Source organism: Zeugodacus cucurbitae, chromosome 3 (genome assembly GCF_028554725.1).
Source record: "Zeugodacus cucurbitae isolate PBARC_wt_2022May chromosome 3, idZeuCucr1.2, whole genome shotgun sequence".
Classification (NCBI taxonomy): Eukaryota; Metazoa; Arthropoda; class Insecta; order Diptera; family Tephritidae; genus Zeugodacus; species Zeugodacus cucurbitae.
This window is the reverse complement of record NC_071668.1, coordinates 29,730,688-29,750,136: the sequence shown is the minus strand read 5'-3', so window position 1 is coordinate 29,750,136 and position 19,449 is coordinate 29,730,688. Positions and strand designations below refer to the sequence as shown.

Sequence of the window (19,449 nt, the reverse complement as noted above, 5' to 3'; positions counted from 1 at the left end):
GTACTGGTATTTGACCAGCGTTTGACGAGCTCGTGCTCTTGCGCGGGTGGACCATGGACTACCAATGCGCTCCCATTCCGACGTCAATGTAGCTAGGGTCCCTCCCTTGCAAGCTTGTCCGCTATACAGTTACCAAAGATCCCGCATATTATTATGTTATTCACGTAGCAAATTTCTTTACCATTAATTGTTCCATGATTGTTTTTCGTAATACCAAAAAATAAAAAAAATTATTAGAATTCTACAATTTAATAATCACTCAGTTTATTGGGACATCTGTTGTTCTTACATTCTTAAAATTGTACCATATAATAAATATAAATTGTATGACAAAGGTGATGCCAAATTAATTACTTCAATTTCGAAATAATTCATTTAATACTAGGTCAGCTATATCAATTCATTTAATAGTTTAAAATCAATCAAATCACTATTTTTATAGAAATATGTAAATAGCAGGATTCAGGGGTGATTTGTTTTAACGATGTTATTTATGTTTGGTTTTTGAAATACTTCGTAATGCTGCTCCGAGTGCTGATACTTAAAGATTTATTGAATATTTGTGTATTAGAAACCGTTATGCCATAATTTCCTGATTATTTAGAGTTCATTGGTGTAACAATACGTATGTGCAATCCTGCGGTGCTGATTTTTTTGTTAAGTTTTATTATTCATAATCTTTGTGTTTTGTGCGAATTTCATTGAGTACTGCTTCAAGTTTGTTAATAGATTTATTCAAAATTTTGAGAAAAAATTCATCTAAATATTTGGTTTTTAAAGAGGTAAATTTAACTAGAAGCTAGACAAATATTCTATAGTTATAAAAACATTTCGGATGAATTATAAATACTTTGTTTTTGTGTACATCGCAAAATTAATTCGCTAACTTATAGTATGTTTAAATGTGACTTATGTATTGAAAACATAAAACTAAAGAGCTGGTTTTGTCTTAATAATAAAAAGCATTGCAAAGGTGGACTCCAAGCGACTCCTGCCATAACCTCAACTGCGCTCCCATCTCGACGATCCTCATTTGAACAGTTTGATTAGCAACGTGCCGATCGGTAGTAGCACTAACGCGGCGTATGGTGCGAAAGCGGCGGTGCCGTTGCAACCGTCGGTGCTGCAGGTTTGACAGAAAATCGTTTTGATGTACGATGAGCCTGTTTCGTGACCGCAGCGATCGGAGGAGTCTTCGTAATCTTCATAGAAACAGGAGCGTGAAATAACACGCTTGCCATATACTGCAAAAAATTAAAGAAGAAAAAGATAAAATATACTTATTTATATGTTGCGGTAATTTAAAATATGTACAGAGAATTCATACAAACGTTTAGTATAATAAGGGTAATATAAAGGAATCATCATATAATGTCTTTAAAAAATGTTGCTCAGATGTATTTTATTATTTAAGGTTAAGGCACCTTGGACAACATGTGAACCGATTTTTTTCAATTCTTAGACATATGTCATATTACGATAGGAAAAAAAATCACAGAATATTTTGAGACTTATCTTATATTTATCTTATGGTATAAAGCCAACCGGAAGAGAAGGGTGGGCGAAAATTATTAAATTGGTTTAAAGGACCGATTATACAGATTAATTTTAGGTTTCAGAAACAATCGTTGAGTTGGGTAATGATGTCGAAAAGTTTTTAAATTTCTAAGAACTTCCTAAGTTCTGAAGTAACTCCATCGAACAGTTTTTTAACAATCCGCTAACAAATAAAAAGCAAGTCTGACCAGTACTCGTGACCAACCGTCTCGAATTTTGAATCGATTGCAAACATATGTAGCTACTGCAATACTGCATCATTCAGAGAAAAAAAACCAATTGTTGAAAAATATTAGCCACTGCCTTAATAAGCAACTTGTCGTTACCAAAATCGGCGAAACAGTTTAAACAACGCCATAATGGCGAACGGCAACAACAACACGCGATGCGTTAATTTGTTTTGTGGCACTTATTGCCGTTGCAATCGCCAGAGATTTCTAAAGTATACAAAAATATTACATAAAATGAAAAATAACTTAAAGTAACTTGTGTTCGATTGGTCTAACTGTAATTCCAATTTGCGGCGAATTGCGAAACTTGAGGAAGAACTTCAGATGTCAATTGGCATCGAGTTGTAAACAGAATTGACATTTGTGACCAAAAATCATAATTACAAGCTGGCGGTTGTCAGTTCTATGGCGAAGCCGCAACAACACTGAAAAGCGGTAAATTTATGCGCTCGAGTATAAAATGCAATTGTTCAGAGGTTTTTTGTACCGTTGGCAATTGTGTTGATTATTACTTACGCTTTGTTTCTCTGTTTATTTTGCCTTTTGTTGTGGAGTAGAATGTCAATATAATTGATTTTGTTGCGATTATTGCACTCATTACTTAACAACTTAATTACTTTTGTGTCATGCACCTTTAACAGTCGATTTCAACAGTTACGACTTAATGTGTAATTTGCTATTTCTCGCATTGCACCGTAATTTTCTTTGCTCTTAGACGATAATAATAAAGGTATTCAAAATTAGTATTCTGCTAATTGACACTTTGAATAACTGGGCACAGTATGTCTTAATTAAACTCTAGTAATCTAATTAGAATTCCGTTTCCCAAATTACTTTTCTTTACTGTTTCATACTTGGTGATATTTTTAATAAAATATTTACCGAAACAATGCCACGATGGAGAAGCGGGTGTGAATAGTTACAACTCTAATAATCAGAAACAGTAGAATTGTCGAACAACAAAGCTTTGAAGAGGCTCATATGTCCGCAATGTTTAAAAAATTCAAATTTTTATACTCTCGTAACAAAGTTGCCAAAAAGAGTATTATAGTTTTGTTCACATAACGGTTGTTTGTGTCACCAAGAAATAAAAGAGTTAGATATGGGGTTATATATATATAAATGATCAGGATGACGAATGGAGTTGAAACCCGGATGTCTGCTCGTCTGTCCGTCCGTCTGTCCCTGCAAGCGATAACTTGAGTAAAAAGTGAGATATTTTAATGAAACTTAGAACACATGTTCCTTGGGCTTGCTTTCGAAAATGGGCAAAATGGGACCATCGTCACGCCAACAATATGGAGAAAACCAAAAACACATAAAGTGTCATAACTAAGCCATAAATAAAGCTATAACAGTAAAATTTTTAAATTTAAAAAATAAAGAATTGCATAGGAACGGGCATTATACGGGCATCACACACCATGAAAATGGTTGAATAATAACCACGCCCACCTCCCATACAAAGGTTAGGTTATTACTAAAAGTGAGTTAACTGAGAAAAACGTCAGAAACACTAAATTTACAGAAGATATAGCAGAAGGAAGCTGCACTCATGGGTCATAAACCCATATCTCAGAAACTACTCGACAGATTTCAATGGAATTCGGTATATAATATTTTCCTGACACCCTGATGTATGTGTATGTGATTGGCGTTGCAACCGTTTAGCCGGTTATAGCCGAATCGACGATAGTGCGCCACCTCTCTCTCTCCTTCGCAGTTCGGCGCCAGTTGGAGATCCCAAGTGTAACCAGGTCGCTCTCCACCTGGTCCCTCCAACGGAGTGGAGGCCTTCCCCTTCCTCGGCTTCCTCCGGCGGGTACTGCATCGACCACTTTCAGGGCTGGAGTGTTTTCGTCCATTCGGACAACATGACCTAGCCAGCGCAGCCGCTGTCTTTTTATTCGCTGAACTATATCAATGTCGTCGTACAACTCGTACAGCTCATCGTTCCATCGTCTGCGGTATTCGCCGTTGCCAATGTTCTGAGGACCATAAATCTTGCGCAAAATTTTCCTCTCGAAAACTCCTAGTGTCGTCTCATCTGATGTTGACATCGTCCAAGCTTCTGCACCGTAAAGCAGGACGGGAATGATAAGCGACTTGTAGAGCTTGATTTTGGTTCGTCGAGAGAGGACTTTACTGTTCAATTGCCTACTCAGTCCAAAGTAGCACCTGTTGGCAAGAGTTATTCTGCGCTGGATTTCGAGGCTGACATTGTTCGTGTTGTTGATGCTGGTTCCCAGGTATACGAAATTATCTACGACCTCGAAGTTATGACTGTCAACAGTGACGTGGGAGCCAAGACGCGAATGCGCCGACTGTTTGTTTGATGACAGGAGATATTTCGTCTTGTCCTCATTCACCTCCAGACCCATTCGCTTCGCCTCCTTATCCATGCGGGAAAAAGCAGAACAAACGGCGGGGTTGTTGCTTCCGATGATATCAATATCATCGGCGTACGCCAGGAGCTGTACACTCTTGTAGAAGATTGTACCTTCTCGGTTTAGCTCTGCAGCTCTTATAATTTTTTCCAGCATCAGGTTAAAGAAGTCGCACGATAGTGAGTCACCTTGTCTGAAACCTCGTTTGGTATCGAACGGCTCGGAGAGGTCCTTCCCAATCATGACGGAGCTTTTGGTGTTGCTCAACGTCAATTTACACAGCCGTATTAGTTTTGCGGGGATACCAAATTCAGACATCGCGGCGTAAAGGCAGCTCCTTTTCGTGCTGTCGAAAGCAGCTTTAAAATCGACAAAAAGGTGGTGTGTGTCGATCCTCTTTTCTCGGGTCTTTTCCAAGATTTGGCGCATGGTGAATATCTGGTCAGTTGTCGATTTTCCAGGTCTAAAGCCACACTGATAAGGTCCAATCAGTTTGTTGACGGTGGGCTTTAGTCTTTCACACAATACGCTCGATAGAACCTTGTATGCGATATTTAGGAGGCTGATCCCACGGTAATTGGCGCAGATTGTGGGATCTCCCTTTTTATGGATTGGGCAGAGCACACTGAGATTCCAATCGTCAGGCATGCTTTCTTCCGACCATATTCTGCAAAGAAGCTGATGCATGCACCTTATCAGTTCTTCGCCGCCGTATTTGAATAGTTCTGCCGGTAATCTATCGGCCCCCGCTGCTTTGTTGTTCTTCAAGCGGGTAATTGCTATTCGAATTTCTTCATGGTCGGGTAATGGAACATCTGTTCCATCGTCATCGATTGGGGGATCGGGTTCGCCATCTCCTGGTGTTGTACTCTCACTGCCATTCAGCAGGTCGGAGAAGTGTTCCCTCCATAATCCCAGTATGCCCTGGACATCGGTTACCAGATTACCACCTTGGTCTCTACATGAGGATGCTCTGGTCTTGAAACCTTCGTTAAGTCGCTTCATTTTTTCATAAAATTTTCGAGCATTACCTCTGTCTGCCAGCTTCTCAAGCTCTTCGTACTCACGCAGATGCGTATCGCTTCCCTCTTCAGCTCTCGGTATCTATCCCATCCAGCACGTGTTGTGGTCGTTTACAACGTTGCGAGGTAGGCAGTCTGTTTTCTCTCCGCTGCGAGACGGCACTCCTCATCGTACCAGCTTGTTTTTTGTCGTTGCCGAAAACCAATTGTTTCGGCTGCAGCGGTACGCAGTGAGTTTGAGATGCCGTTCCACAGTTCCCTTATATCGAGATATGATGAGTGCTCTCAGAGAGCAGGAGTGCAAGTCGAGTAGAGTATTTCGTGGCTGTCTGTTGCGATTGCAGCTTTTCGACGTCGAACCTTCCTTGTGTTTGTTGACGGGCGTTCTTTGCTGCACAGAGGCGGGTGCGTATCTTCGCTGCGACCAGATAGTGGTCCGAGTCTATATTTGGTCCTCGGAGCGTACGCACGTCTAAAACACAGGAGACATGTCTTCCGTCTATCACAACGTGATCGATTTGGTTCCGCGTGTTTCGATCAGGAGACAGCCAAGTAGCTTGATGTATTTTCTTATGCTGGAATCTGGTACTACAGACGACCATATTTCGGGCACCAGCGAAGTCGATCAGCCTCAGGCCGTTTGGTGATGTTTCGTCATGGAGGCTGAATTTTCCGACTGTTGTGCCAAAGACACCTTCTTTACCCACCCTGCCGTTAAAATCGCCAAGCACGACTTTTACATCGTGGCGGGGGCAGCGCTCATAGGTACGTTCTAGGCGCTCATAGAAAGCATCTTTGGTCATATCGTCCTTCTCTGCCGTCGGGGCGTGGGCGCAAATCAGCGATATGTTGAAGAACCTCGCTTTGATGCGGATTGTGGCTAGACGTTCATCCACCGGGGTGAATGCCAGGACTCTGCGACGGAGTCTCTCTCCCACCACAAATCCAACACCAAATTTGCGCTCCTTTATATGGCCGCTGTAGTAGATGTCACAAGGACCCACCTTCTTCCGTCCTTGTCCCGTCCATCGCACTTCTTGGATGGCGGTGATGTCAGCCTTGAGTCGTACGAGGACATCAACCAGCTGGGCAGAGGCACCTTCCCAATTAAGGGTCCGGACATTCCAGGTGCATGCCCTTATATCATTGTCCTTAAAACGTTTGCAGGGGTCGTCATCAAAAGGGGGGTGTCTCATCCGAGGCTTTCGTAGATTTTTCATTGGGGGGTGTTTTTATGTGGTGGGTCCCAAGCCCTACGCACAACCGCATAAGCGGGCTTCGCCTTCTCACTTTAGCTCGCCTTCAAACGGATGTCTGTTGGCTACCCAGAGGATACTTGGTCTAAAACCGGAAGTCGTGAGCTGCTTGAACCATGTGGAGAAGAATCGTTTCTGGCCACTCCCAAGTGAATGACAATCAAAAACTTTCCTCACTTGCGTGAACTTCTACACATGATCCCATCCCCCACCCTGATAACACGGAAAAAAATGGGTGAAATCGGTTCACAACCACGACTACTTTCCTTATAACTAAATTTTGAATTCCATCTTATTTCTTCATTTTATAATATATACATAAGGAACCAATGAAGATAGCGGAATAAAACTTTACACTTCATTTGTGAAAAAATTGTCGAAAACGGACTATAACTTTTCAAGGCCTCGGATATGGAACGTGTTGAACTCAGCGCCTAAGGTTAAATTTTAATCGAAAATATGGGTAAATCTCTTAGATAATTTAATGTAATTCAGAGGAAATTGTTTTCTTCTAATAGTGTTCTGTTCCAAAAATTATTAAAATCGGGTCATAACAATTAAGTCAGCGTATAGTCTTGGATATAGTTCACCTTGCTGGTGAAAATGAATGAAATCGGTTCAGGAATTACCTCAGCCCTCATATACTATATATGACGATTTTCGTTATTCTATTAAACTTTATGCAATAAATAAAATTTTTTTCAATAAATTGCGAGAGTATAAAATGTTCGGTTACATCTGAACTTAGCCCTTCTTTACTTGTTTTTGAACTCAGGCTTTGAGTCTCATCTCGAGTTTTGCTTAATCAAATTGCTTATACGCCCGAATATTGCGCTTAGAAACATTCGGAGCTATTATTTAAATATATATGGACAATCCAACTGAGGAACGTATAGACATAAATCATCATGATTTTATTTTTTTTTTTGCTCAGAATAAAATTCGCTTTTGGATTACATGTTTCTTATTATGTTGGTACTATTTTTTCATGTTCCTGAGATATGTGTAAGATAAGATAAGACTTGTCTATAAAAACTCTCTTTTTGAGTAATTTCCATGTTTTGGATCTGATAGAGATAAAATTTGTAAGGTATATGCATATCGGGACCTATATCCTTTGTGTGAAAATGTGTGGTCCTAGCTAAAAAATAATGCCTAATATTCATTTATTTCTGTTTTATTTTTTTGTAAAACAAAGACGAAAATTTTACCATAAAAGTTTTTTCGTTAAAAATCTGACAAAAATTCCAATTTGAATATAGATTTTCTTCCATCGTTCACTAACTAGAAAAAATCCATATATTATGTACAAATTTTTGCTTTATTGTTTTGGATGATGCATTATTATGTATATGATATGTTTATGAGAATGTGGTACCAACGGCTAAGTTTTGGGAATTTTTAAATACAAATTTCACACAATACTGTTTATATATGTATCTTCGTTATGCTGAATTGTTTAAATAAAATATATGACTGTATAAATAAAAAAAAATTTATAAAAAATTCCATGTTTTCAACATCTGGACACACCTAGCCCCTTAAGTCAAACTAAAGCTACTTTGGAGCTTTCAAAGATGGTGCTAGATATAACTATAAATTTGTGTCTAGTTTGAATTCTATAAAAAATATAATAAATAATGATGGTTGAGAGATATAATCTTTGCACATTAAATCTTTAAAGTTCCAATCACCTGTCAGTCACAAGGGTACCCAACCCCATGACCAAAAATGCTTTATAACTGCACCCATCGGTCAACGACACAAACATACACACATCAAAGATGGCGATAAAGCATTAGCACAACTTTATTTGCAGATAACATATTCATATTCAAGTGTCAAGCTATCCTGGGCGTATGAGCAACTTTTTGTCAGCTGCTTAAACATGCGCAGAGCATAAACTAATGGACGCATAAGAATCGTAACAAATCGAAAATGGCTTCAGTTGAATGCATTTTGTTTAAGTTGTTTTTTATCCGTTTTTTATTTGATTGTTTGCTCCATTGAAGTTCGTCTGCGTTGGGTTTTTGCACATAATCCACACGCACAACGACACATATGTGCTTTTGTATATGAATGTGTGTGTGTTTGGGGTCCGGTGCATTTTTATTTGTCGCAGACAAGTTTTGCATTTTTCGCTGCTTAACAGCTTTTGCTTTTGTTAGTCATTTTGTTTTTTTGTTTTCAATGAGTTTGCAATTCGAGACAATCACTGAAAATTCCACATCACAAAAGCCAAACACTAAGCACAAAAAGTCGTAATGAAAAGTGAGAAAAATGCAATGAAAACATGCAATTCAATTTATTTTTGTTTTTGTTTCTTGGAAAAAATGCGAATTGTGCGAACAGCAAATTGTAAAAATGCATTTTTTTCCTTTTTTGTTATTTTTGCCTTTGTGAAGTCTGAAGTTTGGCGCGTTTTTTTCCACTACAATTGCATGTCTGTTGTTGTTGCTGTTGGTTTTATTGCTTTCAAATAAGTTTCGGAAACAGATGATGTAGACAAGTAGGCAAATAGTTGGATGAAGTGAACTACGCGCAGTGCGCATATTTAGAGAATTAGTTTTCACAGTGAGGGGCAGGGGGCTAAAGCATTGGAAGAGTGTGTAAGACAGCGGTCGTTTGTTGGTCATGGTGTCTCTGTAAGGTGTGTTGTTGGTCAGAGTTGTCTGCTGGAAGTCCTTGAACCTATTTTTCGTGAATGTGCAACTGTCATGGAACTAGACAGCTGCCGCAACTACAACCAAACTAATAAGCTTATGTGTTTATTCGTATCCACATATGTATGCAGGTATTAGATTTACATAATTTTTAATTAATACCTAAGGTCTACCAAACATAAATATATTCATTAAGTAGTTAAGTAAATAGTTTAAGTAGCTTCGGTAGCAGAATTGCTGACAGTTATGAGCACTTTTGCAGATACAATTATAAATACTTACGAAGAAACTATCCGCATACTGACTTAGAATAAAAATCATAATTAATTTTTTTGCAGACTGAGGTCACTTGTAGTTTTTCATAAAAGTTAAAGGTAAATGGGAAATCTAATCTCCATATTTAAATATTTGTTAATACCTAAAATCGTTAACATAATTGTTCGTGATACAAATCGTAAGGCCCAGGAAATAAATGGCAGAAACAGTCAGCCAGCTGCTGAGTTATATTTGATTTTATAACAGCAGCGCAAGATCCGATCGACTAACAGTAACTCAATTTCAACATGTCTGGAACATGCTTATGAACAACTTGGCGCGACTATATGTTTCAAGTGCTCAGATAACCGTTGATGAACAATTGTTCCCAATTCCTATGCGCCCTCGATATAAGTTTCATCTAAGTCAACGAAATACATGCGGCTTATTCGTTCACATACTAGGTACTCCTGTTTGGAAGTCATACTCATCTGTTTTATTACCTATACTTCTAATTTATAAAACAAAAAAAAATAAAAATGTATTTTTATAGTACTTTTTTCCTTTTTCTTAACACAAAACACACACTTGACATACAGATTTCTTATACCAGTTTAGCACAAAAAAATGCTTCTTCCAAGGGTTAAATAACTCTTTTTAAAACGGTGTAAAGGTATTAACATAGCCGTTTCCGCTCACCACACCGAATGGTCAAATTTTTAGATCCTTTAAAAAGTTATATTGAGGCTCCTTTTCAGTTAAATTGGGCTATTTTTTCTGCTCAACCAACAGAATAGTAGAGCCATGTGACCGCTGCCCATCTTCAGGTAGTCCATGTATGTACATCACACCTTGTGTATACCAGAAAACGCGGGTCATCGCTTACCCAGCCGATAGGAGTGTACTCGGCTTCTTCGGAACAAGTTCGACAGAAGACTTCAACTGGTTCGACTGTTTCTTGGGCTCTGCTGTTCAGAGTTCAGTGGATCTATGTTTGGTCGATAGCGATGAAATTACACAGAAACTGCTCTGGAACTGCTGTGACCTATGAACCTGTGGGTCTTTAGGTTTCGCTTGCTGTTTGGAATGGATGCAGTATACCGCTGACTTTCCGATCAAAAAACAGAAAGTAAACGTATATTAGTGGAAAGCTCCTGGCTTCAGTTTGTTAAAGAAGTAAAAATTATTTTCCTATATGCATTTGAAGAGCCTGGTCTCAGCATATTTATAAATAAATAGTCGCTTGAAAAATGCAAAATATCATAGTCATAAGTTTACGAAGAACTACGAGCTTCTACGAAATGTGATTTGAAAATGGCGTTATTAATATCAAAGTAAGCTAACGCTTTGCTACAATTCTGCTTTTACGTAATTGAGCAATTGAGACATGAAAATTTACATAAAAATAGTTTGCTGGAATAACTGCGAAGTGTCGTAGGAAATGGATTGCCATAAAGCAAAATTAAGTACGTCATAAAAATGCGAAAGTGACGCAATTACCTGCGTGCACACATTGCTACGTCTTTATACATATACATATGTACATACAAAAGTGCAGATAATGAATGCAATGAAGATACAAGCAACAATTTGTTGCATGCACGATAAAATGGCAACAAATGCAATAACAAAGCAACCGTAAAATATTTGCTCAAAACTAAAGCATAAAACACTTGCAATGGTAAAACGTAAGGTGGCGTTAAACACGAGTGTGGTCGAAGTATGATTGGATTGACTCATATCCTATTCTATGGTGCAATCCTGGTATATGTATTTTAGATATATTCTCAAAGAATATTTTTCCTTTCCAATCAGAACATAATTATTGTGAATGAACCCTAATTTTCCTTGATTTATCAGATATTAACTATGTGATTAAATAACGAATATTTAAAAAATCGCGTTTCAAAAGAAAATATTAAAAAGAAAATATTATTTATTTAATTAAAGAATTGGTGCTTACAAATGATTTAATTTTTAATTTGAATATACAGTTGAACTTCACTAACTGGAATCACCATAATCCACAAAAAGACCTCCGAGTTACCGAAGGTAATTTGTATGAAATTTTACTTCTATTGCCAATTCTAGAGTTCGAGTTATGGAGAACTTCGAGTTATGGAAGTTCAACTGTATTAATGTTTAATTAAATATAAACAATTTTGATTTGATTTGGAAGGTCCTAGGTATAAATGAGGAATTAGTCGCGTGGTCATATAAGGCAATTTAATTTGTGCTCTATACCTAAGAGAGTTGCTCTCGCGTATGGAAAATGCGAATAATCAAATACATTGCGCGCTGTCGGTAATGGCAAGCAGTGCATGCGAATTTTGATACGCATGCCTACTTTCATACAGATATAGCATTCGAACATTGTTGCCTTTTTATAACAATGGCGAAAATCAACAGGCAATCCGTTGGCGGCGGCGTCACGACTTTTGCGATGATAAAGCGAATTTGCGCGAATATGGCACCGTCGACACCGATACCGACGCCGCTGTTGAAAACATTGTGCAATAAATTGCAACAAATTAGCGCCGCATGAAGCGAGCAACAACGCCACGCGAATTGTGGTGCAAGTGTCGAAGAGCGACCCCTGAACAGTGTGCGGTAGACTTTTTGCAACAAAACAAAAAGAAAAGACAACCACGCGATAGCCCCAATTGGGGGCGGGTGTGTATGGCGGTGGTGTGGCTGTTGTGTGAGTGCATTTTTGACAGTGAGACGATAAGTGGACACGACAGCACCGAGCGCATTTTGTGTTTGTTAAATATTTATTTTCTTTTATCAATGGAAATGTGTTTGTAGCATTGTGTCTGCGTTCATTCGCACATTCTTGCTTTTGACATTTTACAATGCAACACTGGTGTCACTGTTAGTGTCGCCAATCGCACCTCACCCACATGGCGTGTGCGTTTCAGTGTCTATTAGCTACTCTTTAGCAAGATCAATAAATTTTAATGTTTTTGACGTTTCGCCAAACGTAGTGTGGATTTGTCTACGAAATTAGTGGAATTTGTACGAATCGTGTACAAACAGAATGTGACATGGGATTTCGGTGTTTCGGACCACCACAGTTTCTATGCCAAAACAATTTGTAGTTGACTAAGCAAGGTCTTGAAATCAAGGCGGCTGCACTTGTAACAGTAAAACATGTTTCTTTTATATGTTCATAGCTATTTTCCGCAAGTATACTTGCTTAGTCATTGTGCGATTGACCAAATTGGGGTTAATTGATACTAATTTAGCGAGTAAGCTTGAATTCGAACAAATCACTATCAAGTAAATTGTTAATAAAAGAGCAATAGGTTAACATATGTTGAGCAATTTTCAATATAAGTTTTAATTTTGGGTTTTATAGAATCAGAAGAATCCAGCTATAGAACACAGTAGTTAGTAGTCTGGCATGTTGAATCCCACAACAAAAAGAATGGCGAACACTTATTTTACAACAAAATTAGAGAAGTATTAGTCAAAATAATTAACATTATTGGATAAACAACATTTTTGGTATTTCCGTTTTGAGCATAAATTCTTCTTCACTTATGAAATTTTATTTTGCACGTTTTTGATAGTTGGCAAAACTTATATCTGAATTAAGAACATCCATTATGTGGCAAATATTTATTTGAATATAAATATATAAAGGGACAACTTCGGTCTATCAACAGTTTTCAATATACGAAATAAAAGTGACGAGAATTTTGATTCACATTTGTTTTCACTGTGTCGTTGATATCATTCAAATGCCAACAAATTCTCCACCTAAATTGTCGCGGCATTTCAAATAATCTTGACTATTAAATGGAAATATAGAAATACGCCAATTATGTACATATAAGTATTCTTTATTGCTCTTTTCTGATTTTCAATAAAATTTCCCAAACAAATTCCTAATAATTTTACTTCCTCTATTCGCAATGGAATATTTCGGAGGATTTTTACATTTGAATGTAATTATTTTGGAAAAGTGGGCGTGGCCCCGCCCCCAAATATGTTTTTTGTATATGTCTTGCAAACCAATAAAGCTATATAAACCAAAATTTCTGCAGTCGTTTCTTTTAGCCGTTTCCTTATACAGTCCAAAAATGAAAGAAATCGGATAATAACCACGCCCACCTCCCATACAAAGGTTAGGTTGAAAATGACTAAAAGTGCGTTAACTCACTAACGAGAAACGTCAGAAACACAAAATTTCACAGAAATGATAGCAGAAGGAAGCTGCACTGAGATTTTTTTACAAAATAGAAAATGGCATCGCCCACTTATGGGACAAAAACCATATCTCAGGTACTACTCGACAGATTTCAATGAAATTCGGTATATAATATTTTATTGACACCCTGATGACATGTGTGGAAAATGGATGAAATCGGTTCACAACCACGACTACTTTCTTTATAACTCAATTTTGAATTCCATCTGAATCCTTCACTTTATAATATATACATTAGGAACCAATGATGATAGCGAAATAAAACTTTACACAAACACAGTATATGATCTGTGGCATCATTTGCGAAAAAATTGTCGAAAACGGTCTATAACTGTTCAAGGCCCCAGATATCGAACATGTTGAACTCAGCGCCTAAGGTTAATTTTTAACCGAAAATATGGGTAAATCTTCCAGATAATTTAATGTAATTCAGAGGAAATTGTTTTCTTCCAATAGTGTGTCTCTGTTTCAAAAATTATTAAAATCGGGTCACAACATCTCCTAGCTCCCATATACATAATTATAGTTTTTTCAAAAATTCAGTGGGCTTTATTACGCATATGTGTATTGGTTAATATGTGATATATCTTAGCAAAATTAAGTGAGCGTATAGTATTGGATATAGTGTACCTTGCTGGTGAAATTGAATGAAATCGGTTCAGGGATTACCTCAGCCCTCATATCTATATTGACGATTTTCGTTATTCTATTAAACTTTATACCGAATTTATGGGAAAATTTGATGGTTATCTTAATAAAATTTCTTCAATAAATTGCGAGAGTATAAAATGTTCGGTTACACCCGAACTTAGCCTTTCCTTACTTGTTCATTGTTGTAATCTGGTCTTAAAGTTCAAATTTAAAGATATGAAACTAATTACTGGTAAATAATACTAATTTAAGTAACCGATACCGAAATATTATTGAATGTAAAGTTATGAATAAATTGTGCTTGATTATAATTGCAAAGAATGCGGTTGGTTTCTACGCGCAAGTTACATATCATTCGAATGGACACATGTCTATAATTTTTGACTGTCCACTAAAATGTTCTCCTTACATATATGAAACCTCAATACTTAACCGAAATCCAAATAAACATAATAGGAAAACTAAGAAGATGCCGATATTCTTATATGCTTGTCACGTACGCGTGCGCGGTTTGTTCACTGTGCTCGGCCGTTTGTAATTGTTTGTAAACAATATTTGTAAATATTATTAAGTCAAGGTAAATTTTTATTTTTCATGACTTCTTAAATATGGTACATATACTTAAAAATGCGAGTATGAATTTAATGAGCGAGGTAATTGGTTCTTATTTCAAATATAACATATCTCAAATATATGGAGAATTATATTTATGCAAATCAGCGAAAATATAATATAAAAACAAGTAAGGAAGGGCTAAGTTCGGGTGTAACCGAACATTTTATACTCTCGCAATTTATTTATTTAATTTTATTTATATTATATAATACACAATTTGACCCACATATTCGTCATATATATTGTATAAAGTCCATTGAAAGTTGGAAACCCTAATATTAGGTTAGAAGCACCGAGGTCCTCGGGTTCGATATATGGGGCCTTAAAAACCTATGGTCCGATTTCGGCGATTTTTAGAATGGGGCTGCCACACTATTAACATAGTATTTGTGCAAAGTTCTGCACCGATATCTTCACTAGTGCTTACTTTATATATTGTAAAGTAAACGATTCAGATTGTCTTCAAAGTTCTGGTATATAGGAAGTAGGCGTGGTTGTGAAGCGATTAGGCCTATTTTCACAATATATCATTGGGATGTAAGGAAACTATTACAAACCAAGTTTCATTGAAATCGGTTGAGTAGTTCTTGAGATATGGTTTTTGACCCATAAGTGGGCGACGCCACGCCCATTTTAAATTTTGTAAAAAAATCTGAATGTAGCTTCTATCTATCCATTTCTTATGTGAAATTTAGTGTTTCTGACGTTTTTCGTTAGTGAGTTAACCCACTTTTAGTAATTTTCAACCTAACTTTTGTATGGGAAGTGGGCGTGGTTATTATCCGATTTCTTTCATTTTTGGACTGTATTAGGAAGTGGCCTATATCTAACTCGTTTAGTTTTGGGTGTTACAAACAACCGTTATGTGAACAAAACTATAATACTATCTTTAGCAACATTTGTTGCGAGAGTATAAAAATGATAATTTCATAAACAACATATTCGTACAAATGAAAATCTTTTGCGAAAACCCTTTCGTGTTCAACTAAAAATTCTCATTTAGAAGATCACAATATCTTTTTATCTTTATATAATCGTAAAATACAGATCAACAGGATCTTAGTATTGCCTTTTACTCACCTTCTTGCACGAGTTTCTTACACACGGGTCGTGCATTGACCGCCTTGTAACTCGCCGAATATGAGCAATTCACGTAACTCCAGTAGCGTTGCTGGTCAGAAATGAACTCCGGATCGAAGGGATCATCGCAGAAGCCACCATTAGAGACATCAGTTGAGCAGCGCCAACATCTCAGCAAAGCGTCGACTAAAATGGAAAATTATGGAAATAAATAGAATTGACATCAAAACATTGTTAAATATATTTACATATATTATGATATAATAAAAGCAATAAGATAGTGTTAAGTTCGGGTTTAATTGAAATTTTATACTCTTACAATCTGAAAAGCTCTAAACTGGGGCATATTTTCAGATGCTGATAAAACTTCCTATTAAAAATGTTTTCAATTTTAAAAATAAATTAAATTGTTGTCATTCGACAAAAGTTGTTATACAAAAAGTATTCAAAAACATAAAAATAATTGTTTTATTTTAAAACGAAGTGAACTATATAAATAAATAACGATAAGAGTGTTATTTGAAAACCAAAAAGAATCAAACATGAGAAAAGTATTTAGTTTATTTATAATAATTTAGTAGTTGCCTATAGGCAACCAGGATAAATAATGAACCTGGATTCCAAAGACTATGAAATTTAAAAAATGTTAGCTCCGCCCATTATAATTCGGGCATGAGAGGGAAAACATATGGGGACTAGGGGAAGTAGTGAGACCGGGTTGATCCATTTAGATACTTGAAAATAAATAAGTTGTAATTCAATCAGGACTCAACAAAAGAGCGAATGTGCCTGTCTACTTAATATGATGAAGCCTCTTTATATTGTTTCTGTAATTCATTATACAATTCTATTGAATTTATGCCTGTGTTCGGTTCGTCCCACACACTCTATTCTTTTGTAATCTAACATTCAACTACGCATTACATACGACATATTTGCATTTAATTACTAGCTCATTAAAACAGGTGAAACAGCGTTTCAAATTGTGTTAATTTATTCCACCCAACACTCGTGATCTGCATACGTTCCGAAAGCTCACTCACAATAACTATTTCATCTATAAAATGTTGAGTGCAATATCAAACTGATAAACACCGATAGTTTTAATGCATATTAATGAACAAAAGTGAATCACATGAGAATATCTCAGTAATAAATGCAAATGAACTACACATAAAACTAAAAGGAAATGTATTCCTCTAAGTAATGCTGAATTGTATTAAATGTCTATTTCTTGAATACGATCTTAGCACTTAACAATTTATTGCGTCTTAATTATACCAGTTTTTTATATAATGGAAGTTGTGTTATCACACACTCTTTACAAATCGGACCGAGCTTCCCTAAAAAGTTCATAAATTTGGTCAAACATTTACAAATAATGAGTGTTAGCGCCACATTATTATCGCTTGACTAGGAAACAAAGAGGATGGAGTCATATGTAGAAGTTCACGTAAGTGAGGAAAGTTTCTGACTTTCATTCATTGGGAGTGGCCAGGAACGATTCTTTTACATGTGGCTCAAGCAGCTCATGACTTCCGGTCTTAGACCAAGTATCCTCTGGGTAGCCAACAGACATCCGTTTGGAGGCGAGCTAAAGTGAGAAGGCGAAACCCGCCTATGCGGTTGTGCCTAGGGTTTGGGACCCACCACATAAAAACACCCCCCAATGAAAAAGAAAAAACAGCCTCGGATGAGAGACCCCAATTTTGATGACGACCACTGCAAACGTTTAAAGGACTACGAAATAAGGGCATGCACCTGGAATGTCCGGACCCTTAATTGGGAAGGTGCCTCTGCCCAGCTGGTTGATGTCCTCGTAAGAGTAAAGGCTGACATCACCGCAATCCAACAAATGCGATGGACGGGACAAGGACGGAAGAAGGTGGGTCCTTGTGACATCTACTACAGCGGCCATATAAAGGAACGCAAATTCCGTGTGGGATTCGTGGTGGGAGAGAGACTCCGTCGTCGAGTCCTGACATTCACTCCGGTGGATGAACGTCTAGCCACAATCCGCATCAAAGCGAGGTTCTTCAACATATCGCTGATTTGCGCCCACGCCCCGACGGAAGAGAAGAACTAAGTGATCAAAGATACCTTCTATGAGCGCCTAGAACGTACCTATGAGCGCTGCCCCCGCCACGATGTCAAAATCGAAGGTGTCTTTGGCACAACAGTCGGAAAATTCAGCCTCCATGACGAAACATCACCAAACAGTCTGAGGCTGATCGACTTCGCCGGGGCCCGAAATATGGTCGTCTGTAGTACTAGATTCCAGCATAAGAAAATCCATCAAGCTACTTGGCTGTCCCCGGATCGAATCACTCGCAACCAGATCGATCATGTTGTGATAGATGGACGACATGTCTCCAGTGTTTTTGATGTGCATACGCTTCGTGGTCCCAACATCGACTCGGACCACTATCTTGTAGCAGCTAAGATACGCACCCGCCTCTGTGTAGAAAAGCGCACACGTCAACAAACATCGACATCGAGAAGCTGCAATCACAACCGACAGCCGAACGATTTTCTACTCGACTTGCACTCCTGCTCTCTGAGAGCACTCATCAGCATCTCGGTATAAGGGAGATGTGGGACGGCATATCAAACTCCTTATGTACAGCTGCAACCGAAACCATTGGTTTTCGGAAAGGTCAAAAAAACAGCTGGTATGATGAGGATTGTCGTCTCGCAGTGGAGAGAAAACAGACTGCCTACCTCGCAATGTTGCGATCGACCGCAACACGAGCGGGATGGGAAAGATACCGAGAGCTGAAGAGGGAAGCGAGACGCATTTGCAGACAAAAAAAGAAAGAGGCCGAAATGCGTGAGTATGAAGAGCTTGACAAGCTGGCCGACAGGGGTAATGCTCGAAAATTTTACGAAAAGATCCGGCGACTAACTGAAGGTTTCAAGACCGGAGCACACTCCTGTAGGACCCCCAGAGGTGATCTAGTTTTTGATGACTAGAGTATACTGAGTTTGTGGAGGGAACACTTCTCCAGCCTGCTGAATGGCAGTGAAAGTACAACACCAGGAGATGGCGAACCCGATTCCCCAATCGACGACGATGGAGCAGATGTTCCATTGCCCGACCGTGAAGAAGTTCGAATAGCAATTACCCGCTTGAAGAACAATAAGGCGGCAGGGGCCGATGGATTACCGGCCGAGCTATTCAAATACGGCGGCGAAGAGCTGATAAGGTGCTTGCATCAGCTTCTATGCAGAATATGGTCGGAAGAAAGCATGCCAGACGATTGGAATCTCAGTGTCCTCTGCCCAATACACAAAAAGGGAGACCCCACAATTTGCGCCAATTACAGGATAAGGAAGCGAAGCGTATGGGTCTGGTAGTGAACGAGGACCTGTCGTCAAACAAACAGTCAGCGCATTCGCGTCTTGGCTCCCACGTCACTGTTGACAGTCGTCTACCTGGGAACCAGCATTAACAGCAACAACAATGTCAGCCTGGAAATCCAACGCAGAATCACTCTTGCCAACAGGTGCTACTATG

General features: G+C 38.1%; 1 protein-coding gene across 1 annotated transcript in view; it reads right to left on the bottom strand.

The window, feature by feature from the left end:
* Positions 1 to 239: 239 nt before the first annotated feature.
* Positions 240 to 19,449, bottom strand: part of At2g31690 (uncharacterized) — a 34,145-nt gene continuing 14,935 nt past the window's right edge. The window contains exons 2-3 of the mRNA XM_011189180.3: positions 15,933 to 16,118; positions 240 to 1,244 (exon numbers count right to left, since the gene is read on the bottom strand). Of these exons, the coding sequence (XP_011187482.1) occupies positions 1,030 to 1,244; positions 15,933 to 16,118 (401 nt within the window). The 3' untranslated portion in view covers positions 240 to 1,029. The remainder of the gene's footprint in view (positions 1,245 to 15,932; positions 16,119 to 19,449) is intronic.